We start from the raw sequence: 14494 nt of genomic DNA on the forward strand, positions 1-14494 counted from the left end.
TCCCGCCGCTGGGGTTGTTGTTGCTGCGGCTGCCGCCGTGCCTGTTCTACATATTGTTATTGTAGTTGGAGCCGCCGCGTGCCAGCGGGGATTAGTCATAGTTTTTCAGCGCTGACGTCGGCGCAGGCAGCCAAGAAGACGTCGGCGACGACAGTGCGCAGTGATCTATGGGCCAGCGCACGGAGCGGATCGCCGATTTCAGCCAATTGGCGCCAAATCGTAGCAAACAAACAGTCGCAGAGTGTGGGGAACCGCCAGCAAACCCCTTTTTGCGAAAATACAACCCGGTGGACCACCGCCGCACATGCGATTAGTCACAAAAAGAGAAAAAAGCCTGAAACACGCCTCGTAATAATTCGCTTCTGCGGCCCGTGTGTTATATATATTTCTTTAATTTTTTTGGGGTTTTCGTATTTTGGTAGCCTTTCAGCGCGGTTTTACCTGGTCTCAGAGCGCAGCGAAAAATACTGAAAGCCCCCCGAAAGGCAGAAAAAATAAAAAAAAAGAAAACAAAGTGATCGCGAGCGTACTTCGGCTTTTGTCGCCTGCCTTCGGCTCGCTCGGGCGTGTGCGTGTGTGAGTGCGCCTTTGAGCGCAGGTTTATCAAAATTTTCATTTTCAGTTTTAATACACTTTCTGCCGCGCTGCCGTGTGGACGTCTTCCCGGAGTCGGTCCTGGAAATAGCATAGAAACGAACGCAGGAACGTGCAGTGCTCGATGGAAGTTTGGGGAATAATACGAAACAATCGGCCACAGCTCGGAGGTCTGGCTAGTAAATAAATAAATTAACAGAAGCATGCAGTGTCTGGTTTTTTACGGCTAAATCACGTAACGCGATCCGTGTTTGTTGGCCCGATTCGGTGTTTGTTTACGCCTCGTTTACCGTTACCAGCCACTTGGCCCGCACGTGCTGATCGAAAATCGAATCGAGAGAATCGCAGGCCGATCGAAGGGGCGCAGAGTGGATCGCCTCCAAGTGGGCGTGCCAAATTATTAAAACAAATTCGTGGAGCAGCAGGTTGACTCACCATCTCGTCGTCTCGCCTGTGCAATCGCCAAGAATAAAAAACGTTGTAAATAAATTGAGAAGAAACTGAAGCTAAAAACCAAAAGTCATTAGAGCCAATAAACAGTATTTAATACTGTATTAGGACAACAAGAACTAGGAGTAATAACAATAACTAAAGCATCCAGCCAAACGAAAAGATTAAACCTCAAAGTCAATAAAAAGATTTATTTTTATAGCCCATAAAAACGGATAAATACTTCAAAAACCATTTGAAACAATTTTGAGAAAAATAAAACTATATAAAAACATTCTAGTGCCTGCAAAAGATTTAAAAAGCATGCACTTGCTTCGAAAAACATTTAAAACCACTTCGCGTAAAAACAAAATTATATAAAAATATCTAAGTGCCTGCTTGCGATTTAAGCCGTAATAAAAGCCAACCGCCAATCCAAACAAATTGCCAAAAATTAAATATAGCCACCCAACAAACACACCCGAACACGCCGAAACAAAAGCGTGTAAGTTGCGTAAAATTAAAAATACGTGTAGTAAATGCAGCAAACAGAAAACAGCAAACAAGCAGCGATAAATCAGCCAAAAATAAGTTCGCAAAATACAAAATAATTAACAAAGGAGAGCAGGAAATTGCAGCATCTTGTGATAAACGCTGACAATTTGTTGCCCGTTGAATGATTGCAATAAAGGCCATCGAGATGCAGCACAACAACGGCGGCGGCAGCAACGCACTGCAGCAGCAGCAGCAACAACTGCAGCAGCAACTGCTGCAGCAGCAGCAGCAGCACAATTCGCCCGATAATAATTATATTTGGGGAAACAGCCACAATGGCAGTATGGGCGGCAACAGCAACAGCCACAACAACCCAATGTTGCAGTTGCAGCAGCAGCAACAACTGCGTGCCGCCAACTGGATAACCGATTGCAATAAGCAGCGCCACATGAACAACAACAACAGCATGAATGTCAATTACAATCAGCACTTGCCGCAACAGCAACAGCAGCAGCAGCAGTACTTGCAATCCAATTGCAGCCTCTACACGCAACAGCAGCAACATCTTGTGCCAGCAACAACAGCCCCGTCCAACAATCATTTCTACCCCTGCCAGCAGCAGCAGCAACAGCAGCAATTCCTGGCCCCCACAACAACGGCGGCGGCAGCAACATCCCACCAGCAACACCAGTCGCAGCAGCAACATCAGCGGCAGGATTATGCCTCCCTTCAATTGGCCAGACAAGTAAGTGAAAATATATTTTTTAATCGAAGGAGGTTATAGTTCAAATGATATTTTTTATAAAATAATATTTAGTGATTAAAGTTTGAATTCCAAATGTGAAACATAAAAATCTTTTTAAGTTATTAATATTGCATTAAAGCATATGAGCCTGAATTCCAGACGAAATTAAAAAAATAATAACAAATTCTTATTGTCAGTGAATCTTATGATGAATATTAAAATAAGATAATATTAAATATACCAATATACAAAATGTATCTTAAGGATACAGACATTTCATAGTTTCCTTTTCAAAGAATACTTTGGAATGAATTACTGGCCCCTGATTGAAGCCTAAAATGTTAACCCCTGTAAAGTATGAGACCTTCTTGAACCGAGAACTTTAGTAACCTAATTTCCCTCAGTGTATTTGTAACAAGTGCGCATATGTATGTACACAAATGGGCATTATGGTTTGCCATCTCCCTCATCTCCGCTCATGATTTGCTGATCCCACTCGGCCTGCGGCTTTGTGGGCGGCGCTTCGTCCCAACTTTAAGTTTTCGCCCGCCTTTGTTTCCGCTGATTTTGCACTTGTTTTCCTCCTCTTAATTGCGCCTTAGTTGTGTGCGAACCTAGTGGCTCGGCTGGGAAAACTAACCAAAATGGCGGCCAAGGGGCGTATACTTGATCTTGCTCCCGAGCTTTCGTCACGCATACGACATGTGGAGCGGCGGAGTGTTATCCGCCAAAAATACATACTTTATCTGAGGTAAATATTTACTGCCCAATGTGGCGTGGGAATGCCACTCCCCAAACACACAAAAAAGGGGAATAAGTAAATAAAACAAACAATAAAAAATACATTTCGAGTAATTTAATTCGCTTCAACTGCGAATAAAAAAACTGGATTTCGCAAACACATATAGATGTGTTTTAAATAAATTTAAATTAAATCAGCAGACAGTTACAGCTTTCAGAGGGCACAAAAGGGTTGATTTGACCTTTTGGGAGAGGGAGATCTGACCTGTTTTGACCCCATTACACAAGGTTCCCTTTCGAAAAAAGTTTAATTTTAGCTCTCAGGCTTTCTAAATTTATTTAAAGTGAAATATTTTAAGAAGCAGATCTGTTGCAATTATTAAATTAGCACGTTGCAAATTGAATCATTGATATTAAATCATTTTACAATTGATTAGAGCCTTGAATTACATTTAGGGATTTCAATATTTGTTTAAATTTGAGCTTAAGGAATTTTTCCTTTTTCGATTTGCTCAACAATAAACAAAGTATTTGACTGAATTTTTGTACTTAACGGTTGGTTTTTCAGGCCGAATAATTCTTAAAAAATCAACTTGAAAGACAAGTATTAAGTGTAACCCTGAGCCAAAGTGATAAACGACGAGTGTGATTTTCTTCATTGTCGTCAGCGGGGCATTATCTTCGGGCAGAAAACCCCTTTGCTTTAGGTTTAATCTGGGCGATCGTCGCCGTGTGTATATAGATACATATAGCGCACCGCCACCCTAGAGTCCCCGGCACCTGATAGCGTCATGGGGTAAAAATACGGGGTGATGCATGCCCACATGCGAGCATGTCCGTGTCGCGCCGGAAAGTCTGCGCTGTTGCCTTTGGCCGGGCATTATCGCCAGACTCTCTACAGAAAACCTTAAAGTACGAACCCCACCTGATGACAGCGCGCACATGTCGTTGGCGGAGTGGAAACGGGCATGGGCAGGGGCACTGGAATCGGAATCGGAGCACCTTCCTCCAGATAACAGGCCACTTGCATAGTCACGAACGCTTGGCCAGGAAGTGTAAGAGCCGTAAACAGCTCCATAAGTCCACAAGTCCGCACGGCGAACACCAAGAAAGCAAAAAACCCGCACACAGCTGAAAGCAAAGGCCCGTAGAACGGAAATGCCAAGAGCCGAACACTCCGGAGCACATTCGCAGTACAACACAAAGTGTGTTTGGGTTGGGAAAAGGGCACATTGGGGTGATTCTCGGCACTTATCTTCGGCCTTCGCTGTGGGCCACCTCACTGGGAGGCGGCTGACTAGGCCAAATAGATTCACGTTGGTTAGGCCCGTCAGTTTCCCATGCTGCCTTATCAATCGGGCCTAGCGCCCTATCAGTGTGATGCCGGGGAGATTCTCGAACAGGTGCTGAATCACCTTAAGTGGCTGTTTCAGATACTTCCCTTCAGCTGATTGTAGTTGATTGGGTGGGCTTATACTTAAATAAAGTGCTTCGAGGGAGGTTAAGTACTGCTTGTACTTCGACTTTTTATCCAAGTTATGGTGGCATATGCAATCTCAAGATGTATATTATGTTTATGACTTGTTTAAACGCCAAAAAAGTTTAGAAGTTATCACAATTTTTTAACACTTGAATATGATTTTTTTACCGGAACTCTTTTTGATATGAGAAAAAATGTTGGCGAAGCTCATAAAATTCTTAAGGAGAACTTCGTTGACTTGGGTTTTTGAGAACTTTTTATAAGTATTTATTTAAATTCTAAAAATAGTTGCTTGAATTCCTTGTAAGCACAACCAAAACTCTAAAAACAACCTATTATGTGAGCTGTTTTTGAAGAAACCCCACGCTTTCCCAACAGAATTATGATTAACTATGCTTCTAATGATTTTTCCCCGTAAACTACAACTTTCAGGTCATTCATAAAGATAAGCAACTCCAGAAAACTTTAAAATTGCATTACGCACATATCGATTTCCGGGAAAAAAGATGTTGTAGAAATCGCAAGTACTTGGGGACCTGTTCATAACGTCACTTAGCCCCTGGGAAATGGGTGCTTTCATGTTTTGCTAAGAGTGCTGTCCTTGAACTTATTGTTTTTTCTAGAGGCGATTTCGAGGGCCCCTCTCTGTTTTGTTGGTCTTAATTATTACAAAAACAATTAGGCGCTCGAAATTAACAACTTTAATTTGCAGTCGTTTAGGTTTTATTGTTGCCATATCTGTTATTACTCCGTGTGCTTAATTTTTTAATGAGCGTCGCTCGATTTGTTTTCTGCCCTGTTTCTGGCTGCAAAACGGTTCTACAACAGAGTCATTAAGTTTTCTTAATCATTTAAGCTGCAGCTAGTTGGCACCCAGCCACGCCCCCTCCGCCTCCCCAATCTGTATAAATATCAGCCCATTAGCAGACCCAGTAATCAGCTGTTTTGCGAGCGAAGGTCTCTTGGACTTCGAATGCGCTTGCCTAATTGGGATTTGTTTTTCCATCAATAGATGGGAAAGTGCCAAGGCACTTGTCCCTGAAATGGATTTACACCCGAGGTGAAAAATAGAGCGAAGCAACAGCGGTTGCACGTGCACTTTTCCTGATGATAGTGGCGGCGGAAATGGCTTAGGGTATGATTAATACCCCATAGACCCGCTGGCACCTCAAACTCCCACTGTTTTTGTTCTTGAATATGCCGATGTTAGGTATACCCGCAACTTTCTCGGCTTATTCATTCGGTACCCAGAAGTACAAACGATATTCTGGGAACTCGATGACTTGCTGGCGGATCGATGACGTCGCTCCATGACGCGATCGAAACTTTAATCAATGCAAACATTATTCAAGAGATCATATCGCCGAGTAAATAACTAAGTACGAGTACAAGTTGTGTGGACTTAAATAAATTGAGCGTCAGCCAAGCACTTGAAGTGAAATATACATATAATTATAATGTAATTGAAACTTTGAGATACAAATGACGAGCAAACAGTGAATCGAGATCTGAGTAAATTTATTGTGGATGGGAAAGTGTGGTACTGATAAATGTTTGCTCGAAGTGTTTGAAGTGTACATTTATTTATGTGGTTCTCAAAACAATTTCTTAATGTGAAAGCTCCCAAATTATGTTTTGGTGTTCTTAGGACTATGTTTTTTTGGGGGACTTACCGTTCTGTTTAAGGTTAAGCCTATAAATTTAGTAGTGATAAGCAGGGGAAAATCTAGTAACTGCTGTTTCCGATGGTTTTTTTATGATTACCCCTAAAAAGTGGATCCTTTAGCGCTGAAAACCATTTATTCTATATCAAAATTCGGATGAATTTGATACTCCAGAAATCTGAATTGAACCAGCATTCCAAACTACAATTTGGTGCCTTATCATGCCGATTTTTTTGTTTTGGCAATGGATAAGCCGAACATTTTTCACAGTTTCCGCTTCCGATTTCGAGTGGTAATTCCAGCGAATTCTTAGCCCATAAAATATGAGCTAGAATGGTAACCTAATCGGCGCTGCCCCGTGCAGTCGCCTGGCAAATTACAGCCACATTACCATCAACAAACACCAGAGGAAGAAAAGGCAGCCTGAATCAAAGGCATTCAACCCTCAGCCTTGATATACGCCTCGTATACTCATATATCCCTGCCTCGGAGTCGGGAGTCCAGAGCCCAGAGTCGGGAATCGGGAATTGGGAAGTGCTAGGGCGTCGCCAGGCACTCAGACAGTGCTTATCGAGCTCGTGCTGTGAGAGGATCCTCGGTCGAGTCTCGCTTCCCCGCTAATGGCCACAAAACATTTCGGCTACCTGGGCCCGGACACCTCACCTAATGGGCCTCGCATCGGAATCTGAATCTGAGTCTGAATGGGATTGGGAATGGAAGTGGCATTAATGCATACGCAATGCATTGCTTTGGGAGGCAACTGCGACTAATAGACGCATTTAGCACGCGCCCAAATGCATCCCGGCCATACTCATTAACTGACCTCAATCGGAAAATGTCTGCACAGGGAGAAAATGTAGTACAATAGGGGAAGACAAACAAAATTAAAACATTATTTCTGAAAATCTATATAAGTCCAATGCCCATCTGAATTCATTGTTACTATTTTATTAAATTTAAAAATCTAAGAAATGGGTGGTGGATAGAAACTAATAAAAAATATTAATAAAAATAGTCAAACATTTGTTTCATTAAACAAGACAATACTTAAATATTTTTGGAACGCAAAACAACCACAAAACATCTTAGAAAGAATTTGAAGAAAAGAGAAAGTAAAATATTTTTAATTTCACCACATTTTGAAACACCAGAGAGTTACTATGTGACTGAATAAAAATATATACAAATGTTAATAGAATAAATATAATTTTGAAACCCGCTTTCTCCAGCTTCAATAAATACATCTGAGATTTTACCGATTTTTTTCGGCGTGTGGCACTTGCATTGGCCGCCAATTGGCGATGGAATTAAGAAGGCGGGGGTTTTATAAACGAACCCAGGTAACCTGTCCGCGTATCTGAGCCTCTGAATGCCTCTGAGTATCTCCGGATTGCGGGAGGCCCACAGCAGTTTCTCAGTTTCTCTAGATTCGCCCAGCATTAGTATTGGTGCCTGGTATCCGTGTGTAAAAACCCCGATGAGTCACCGTCGTCATCCATTTCAGAGTGCCGATGCGTGGCACACATAACATACAAATCGGATTCGAAACCAGCAAAAAATCCAACATGTGCCCGGGCAACTGGTCCTCGATTTTCGAGTGAGATACCTTCGCACAGAGAGAGAGAGGCGGAGTGAGAACCGAGAAACCAAAACAAAAACGTATCTTTCAAGTGGAAAGTGTCAACAAACGAGCTGCGCGCCAAATTGCCAATTTGAGTTTCGTTTCGAGTCGAGTGGAAACTGAAATCGCACTCGAGAACTGAGCCGCTCTCGTGCTCTATTAAAAATCGCATGCGACAACTGCCCGACGTGCGATTTGTATCTGTATCTGTGAGTTTGTTTGGCAGCTCTCTCGCTCGCGCTCTCCCCTTTGCCGCCTCGTTCTGACAGTTATTGTGCCGTCCCACTTCACACCGCCGTTCGTCAGGGCCGCGAGAATCATGTGGAGCATACGAAAATCGCTCAGCCGGGTTTTTCCATGCCGTTTCTGGCGGTTTTATGGATTTTTCTGATTACTGCTCGCCGATTGTTACGATTATTTTCGGCGCGGTCAAGGAGGTATTTTTGGGCTGTGTGAAATTCCGTAACGGCTAACGGAAGTGTGGAATTATTTAAAAACTCAAAGCGCTAATTGCCTTACCGAGTCGAAATTAAGTCAATGAGTTACAAACCAGGTGATTTCAAGCCGGAATTAATATTGATATGTTTGGTATTAAGGTAAACACCTGACCAACAATGCTCACTCACAAATCAATAATAAATAACGTAACTCATTTGTTATATATTCATTTATTTCACTATTTGTAGCTTATGTTAATCCTGTTGGTCGAAAAGCTCTTAAGTCACTGGTTTTCCGAAAAGTAGGCACTACTTAAGAGGTTGCAGTTTTAAAAAGCATACTTTTTGTCAACTGGTTAGGCAATAAAAATATGGAACCTTTTCTTTTCTGTAATAATGCTAATAAAATAAAAAAAATTAAAATCAATTTAATTACCTTTTTATATTTTAACAGGCCAAATTACTTATACAGTTTCATTATAATTCTGTGATTTTAGAGCTTAGATCTGTTGTTTAAAGGCGGAAATATTCAAGAAAATATTATAACTTAGTTTAAATGTCCAATATCTACAATCTCTAAGATATATACTTCCCAAATCCCAGCTCTGTCACTGGTTCCGCCTGTTCAGAGACTTTTGCCAGCCCTGGCATCTACGCAACTTGATTTCCAGGCTGGCCGCCTGTGTGCGTGTATCTGTGTGGGCCGCCCGTGTGCGTCCGCGCGAGTGTGTGTGCGAGGCAATGGCCAAGACGTCACCCGTCGCTTGGAAGGCGAGTGCGAGGGAGAGGGCGCGAGCGGCGCGCAGGGGAGAGCGGCAGCGGTCTGTTGCCGCAGCCGTCGCCGTCGCCAGTTGCCAGTTGCTCAGCTCGGTTATTCAGTTATTTTTCGCTTTTTGTTAAGGCAACTCAGGCGACTGCAGCAACGGCAGCGGAAAGCCACGCGGCCGTCTCCCTCTCGCTCTCGCTCTCGCTCTCGCGCCACTCTCTCTGTCTCTCTCTCTCTCTCGTTAATCAGTCGTCCAGTCCGTGCCGCCACCACCCCCCACGCCCATTCGCCGCACTCCCGCTCGCACGCATCCGAGAGCCACGTTGGTAGGAGCGAGACAGAAGACCCCCTCCCCCACTCGGCCTTTATGAGGAAATCCACCCAACTTGTTGTTGTTACACTTAGTTTTTAACACTTTCACAAGTGCAAAGCCAGAACATTCCCAATAAGCCGTGAAGAAATTGCAAAACTGTCGTGTTATCTAGGCAGAAGCCGAAAGTATTGTGTATCTGTGAGAGCGCCCTGCCAAAACCGAGAAATCTTTAAGAAATTACGAAATATTCGAGCGAAAAGCGTTCGAAGTTCGATAAACAACGGTGTGTGGTGCGGGGCGTGGTCCGCCCGACGTTAATCTAGAGAATTCTGCGCTTTTAACTGCTGAAAAAGGCTAACAAAAAGCAGGGGCTGTGCGTGTGTGTGTGAGTGCCAGCTGCACATGTAAATTTTGTTTATGAACGCCAATTGAGAGCGCATAAAAAGCAGCAGCAATGAAAGTTAAAGTCGACCGCACGACCAAAAAGCCCGCCATCACAAAGGCCGAAGATCTGGGGCGGGACCGCGAGGAGCCGGAGGGTGGCGACCAGGACCAGGACCAGGAGCACCTCGAGGAGGAGGAGCTGGACTTTCTGCCCGCCGATCTAACCGCGGCGATATCGACGCCGACCACAACGAAAATAGCAGCAACTGTCGCCACACCAACGTCGGCTGTCATGCGCAATCTTATCGTAAGTGCGATACTCTATTTGTATACCCTACATGCCGGGTGCTATCAGCTGGGGAGGAGACTGAAGGAAGAATCCACAAGTGGTACTGACTTCGAGGTACGCTCTGCGGCTCAAGATTTTCTCGAACTAAGCAGAAAGGTCAACCTATCCCTAGATAAAGCACCATCATTGTTTATATAAACAAGCTTTTTAAAGACCTAGTGAAAATGTATCTTTATCTTATGTGTAGCTCAGTGAGCACTAGCATAGTTCACAGATAACTCTATGAAACTAGGGAAATGCATGTATTATATCTTTCTAGTGTAGGATCATAGGCTTTCTATCTAAATTGAAGCAAAAAAGTGTCTTATATCCATTAATGTTAGGTTCTTATTAGTAGTGACAAAGATATTTTAAAGGAACTTAGCTTAAAGAAGGTAATATATGGTGTTCCTATAATAAGATACAATATTTAACAAGTTACTATTAAAGTATTGATGAGATTTTCGATGGTTTCTAATGGAACCTGGACCAAAAAGTCCTTTAGAGACCACTGAAAGGGTATTTCCGCTTCGTTACCACCTGGTTTTTCGCCATTCCCAGGGATTAGGGTAAGAGGAAGAGCTATAGAGCGGTACAAACTGGTACTGCATAGAACGCAATAATCCCGTACTCCCCCTGGTTTTGGATCCGAGTCCCAACACTTCTCACTAAAGCTGAAAGCTGGGAGGCTAAGCTGACTTCGCCGCTGAAACCTATAGAAAACGGCACACATACGGGGCTCTGGAAACTTGTTTAAAAAATATATTGAACTTTTTTTATACATGTATGGTTTTTGTTGTTGTTGTTGTTGCTATGTATATTTCGTCTGGCCTTTTATTATGATTATTCGCCGAATTGTGTGGTGCGCACTTTGTTGTAGCTTTCCATTGTTATTGTTGCCGCTGTTGCTGTCTCGTTTTGGGTTTTTATTTCGTATTTACTTTGTCGACATCTTTGGAATTTCAATTTACACTTTTGTTGTTGTTTTCGCGCTGTCACTCCGCCGCTCTGCTCGCTCACCCATACTCGGCCGTCGCAGGCAGAGGCAGAGAGAGAGAGAGAGCTCACACAGATACGGATCGGACACGTTCACAGATTCTTTTATCGCATGCGAGAGAGCCCGGGCGAGCGGGAGAGAGGCGTTGACTGGGTCTTTGTGCATTCCCCCATTGCACTTGCTTCGCAGCCGCAGCCAAGGTTGCCCCCTTTGCATTTGTTTTTCTATTTCTCTGCCTCTCTATTTTGGCGTGTTTTTTTTTGTATCTCTGCACATTTTCGCTTTCTGCATCTGTATCTTTTTTGGCGTAGGTGCGGTTTTTATTTCTGCTCGATTCTCGTTTGCAACACGTGCATCGCCAATTTCAATTTCATATTGCTGCAATGTGGCCAATAAGCCAAGAAAACCGCCCTGAGGTCAAGGCTTCCGTTTCCGTTTCTAATTGGATTCCACTTGGGACTGCAGTAATGTGAAGTGCTCTGAATCTTATCTGTGCTTTAAGTATTTCGATTATATTTTAGTATAGCTGAAAGCAGAGTGAAATACTTTTTAATAAAAATTTTAATGATGATCTTTTTGAAAGTGATAATAAAAATAAATGTTTATTGAAATAATAAACAACATCCTCTGTAATAAAACATTAATCACTTATAAAAATTCCCGGAATATTATATATATTTTTATTAGATCATATAACTTTATAAATCGGTTTGATTTTTACTGCTTTGATTTTTGCCATCTAAGTAAGAGACCGTTCATCTGCATCAAATATTTAAAAGGCGGATTCACACTCAAAAATAGACTTGTCTTCTGTTCAGCACACAAATCCCTCGGCTAACACCAGACTTGACAGGCGACATATATGCCACTCTCCCCTCTTTCATTTCTATCCCTCGATTTCCCTCTCGCCTGACATTCGAAATTATGCTGCAGTTGATTTCGCCATAAAATTAAATCCAATGCCAAGGTCAAATGGCACTCAGATGCTGCGGCTCACCCCTGTTTTCGAGACCCCTGAACCCCGAGTCCCCCCGATGCCTCGCTGGTATTCCACTTAGAATGTCAAGCGACTCACGCGTCGCAATGTTTGAGATTCGATGGGGATGGGGTGGTGAGTGCGGCGATCAGGATGGGGTTGGTGCGAGGGGATGTTCACTGTATATGGTGCCATGCACTTGAACAACTCGAATTGCCTTTTTCGCAATGCGCTGCATAAAACATGCAGCGCGCTACATAAATATTCCATGCATTAAAAGCAAACGCATTAAAAGTCACGAGCAAATCGGCTAACGAGCGGCGAACTCTCCTCGGAGATAACCTTTTTACAGATTTGTAAGTGTGCACAGTGGGGGTCAGGAAAATAAAAGTTTATGAATTGTAGGGCATGGGGCTTATCTAAGATCACTTACCACTTACGCCAATTTCTGTAGTTTCCCTGAAAAGGTGTCTAAAAGTATGCAGTGAAAAAAGAAGATAGTTTTCTGTTATTGCATACATTTATACACCTTTTTAAGTGAAATTTATTTTACAAAAATGTATCTCTTCTGGGATGTAGAAATGTATCTTTTATCTTTATCTTTATTTTTCATGATGTATCTTTTTGGAATCGTGTAAACTCTCCTAAAGGCACTTCAGTTTTGACCCCACTGTACAGCGCAGGCACACGTTTGTTATATTCGTATTTTAGCGCTTTATAATCACGATCAGATATCCAGCAGAAATTGCCAATTTAATGTGCGCATCAACTAAAAATAAATAAATATAAAATTGCCAATGCCTTGCCGCCGCCGCTTTTGTTTCTTTTGTTGATCGACGCGTTGTTCACTTAGCCAGCAAATAAATAAATAAACGCTCGCAACCCGACAAACAATTAATTATTATTGTTCTTGCGTTGTTGTAATTTCGGTTTCTGTTCCTCGACTTTGACTTCTTCTCCTTATTATTCACTCCTACGTTTTTTATGGCGAAACTTTTACGACATTTCGCGTTTGCCTGTCCTCGCACTCTTTTTTTACTCTTTATTTGTTTTTATTATTATGGCTTTCGATTGTTCCAGGAAAATTTCAGGGGATTTCGTAAATTCGATAGCGTCGCTAAATGCACGTCCATAGATTAAAATGTATATAGATGGTGGAGATAGCAGAATGTGTACACTTGCAATTGGCATTGAAGCACTTGTTACCCACAGACGCTTTCTTTGATTGACTTTTGGCCTCTTTAATATTTCTGGGAAAATATTTGTAATAATCTTTGATTTAATTGATAGAAAAAAAGTAAACAGAAGTTTTCATTTTTCCAGGGAAAACATGGGAAATATTCTAAGGCTGATTATTTGGCTTGACTTTCAGTGAAAAATAATGTTGTAGGTTCTTAAAAATACGTTTCTTAAATTTCTTATTAAATAGTAGTGAAATGTAGCTAGTCACAATTGATTGAAGTTTTTCTAGGACTGGTAAATGCTTGTGAATATGAATTTGCACATTTTTTATCAGCTCTTTATCAGATTACTTGCTTTATCTAGATCTTTAAAGCTCCTACTCTTTGTTCTTTCTGGGGATTTGCTCTTTCAATTAGGGGAAATCACCTGTAAAAAAATACAAGTCCCCATATCTTCCCTTCAAAGACCGTTTAGCTTGTGCATTTTGGCGATACGCTAATGAAATTATCTCATGACGTCAATGGCTTAAACTTAGCAAAAGCAAAGGCCTTTCAAGAAAAATACGAAAAATCAACTTTAAAGTAGAGAAGCCGGTTTTCGAACTCGCTTCGTTTGAGAGCCCAATTTGGTCACACGATTGCTCCGCCAGATGACGTCACTAGTGGAGGGAGAGGAAAGCGATCGCTTTTCAATTCCGAAGCTAATTTTCCTGAAAAACCAACCATTATGTCATCACTTATTTGAGTGTTTCAAATTAACTGACAGCGATAGAGGAAAAAAAACAACAGGAAAATGTCAAAAGTTGCGTGTTTTCGCACTAGCTTTCGATTTTCTTGGAATCCAAATGGGTCGTCATGGGAGGCAAAAGACAGGGGAATAAATACGTTTATCAGGAGCGCTGTTTATGGGGGGGATAAGTACACATGGGGCAAGCCTGATTCGATGCGAGGTGTAGATAGTGCACTGATAGGGCTTATCTTCTGTATATAGGACACTGCGCAAACTAATAGTCATCCCTTCATCTGGAATTGATAAGGTTAGTGGGCAAAAATATAAACAGCGGAATCCAAACTATTATTTTAATAGCTATTCATTTCGTCATATAGATTTTTCTAGGAATTTTACGTTACGTTTAAGTGCTCTTATTTTAAAGTTAATAACTAAAGATAATTTATTTATCAGAGAAATGTCCAAAAGTATGCAGTGAAAATTCCAATTGCTGCCTACTTTTATACACCTTTTTAGATGTGTTCACACTTTTATCAATTTTTTCGGTAACCCTTTAAATCTCCTTTAAAATTCTATTGACCCCGCTACTGCGCGTCAATTAATTTATTTTCTG

General features: G+C 42.0%; 1 protein-coding gene across 2 annotated transcripts in view; it reads left to right on the forward strand.

The window, feature by feature from the left end:
* The first annotated feature begins 645 nt into the window (after positions 1-645).
* Positions 646-14494, forward strand: part of LOC108025256 (transcription factor kayak) — a 31553-nt gene continuing 17704 nt past the window's right edge. The window contains exon 1 of one of the 2 annotated variants that reach the window (XM_017095610.3): positions 646-2263. In XM_017095610.3, coding sequence (XP_016951099.1) covers positions 1700-2263 — 564 coding nt within the window. In that variant the 5' untranslated portion in view covers positions 646-1699. Of the gene's footprint in view, positions 2264-9082; positions 9977-14494 lie in introns of those variants that run through there. The other variant, XM_017095611.3, reaches the window with a different exon arrangement.

This window comes from Drosophila biarmipes, chromosome 3R (genome assembly GCF_025231255.1).
Source record: "Drosophila biarmipes strain raj3 chromosome 3R, RU_DBia_V1.1, whole genome shotgun sequence".
NCBI lineage: Eukaryota > Metazoa > Arthropoda > Insecta > Diptera > Drosophilidae > Drosophila > Drosophila biarmipes.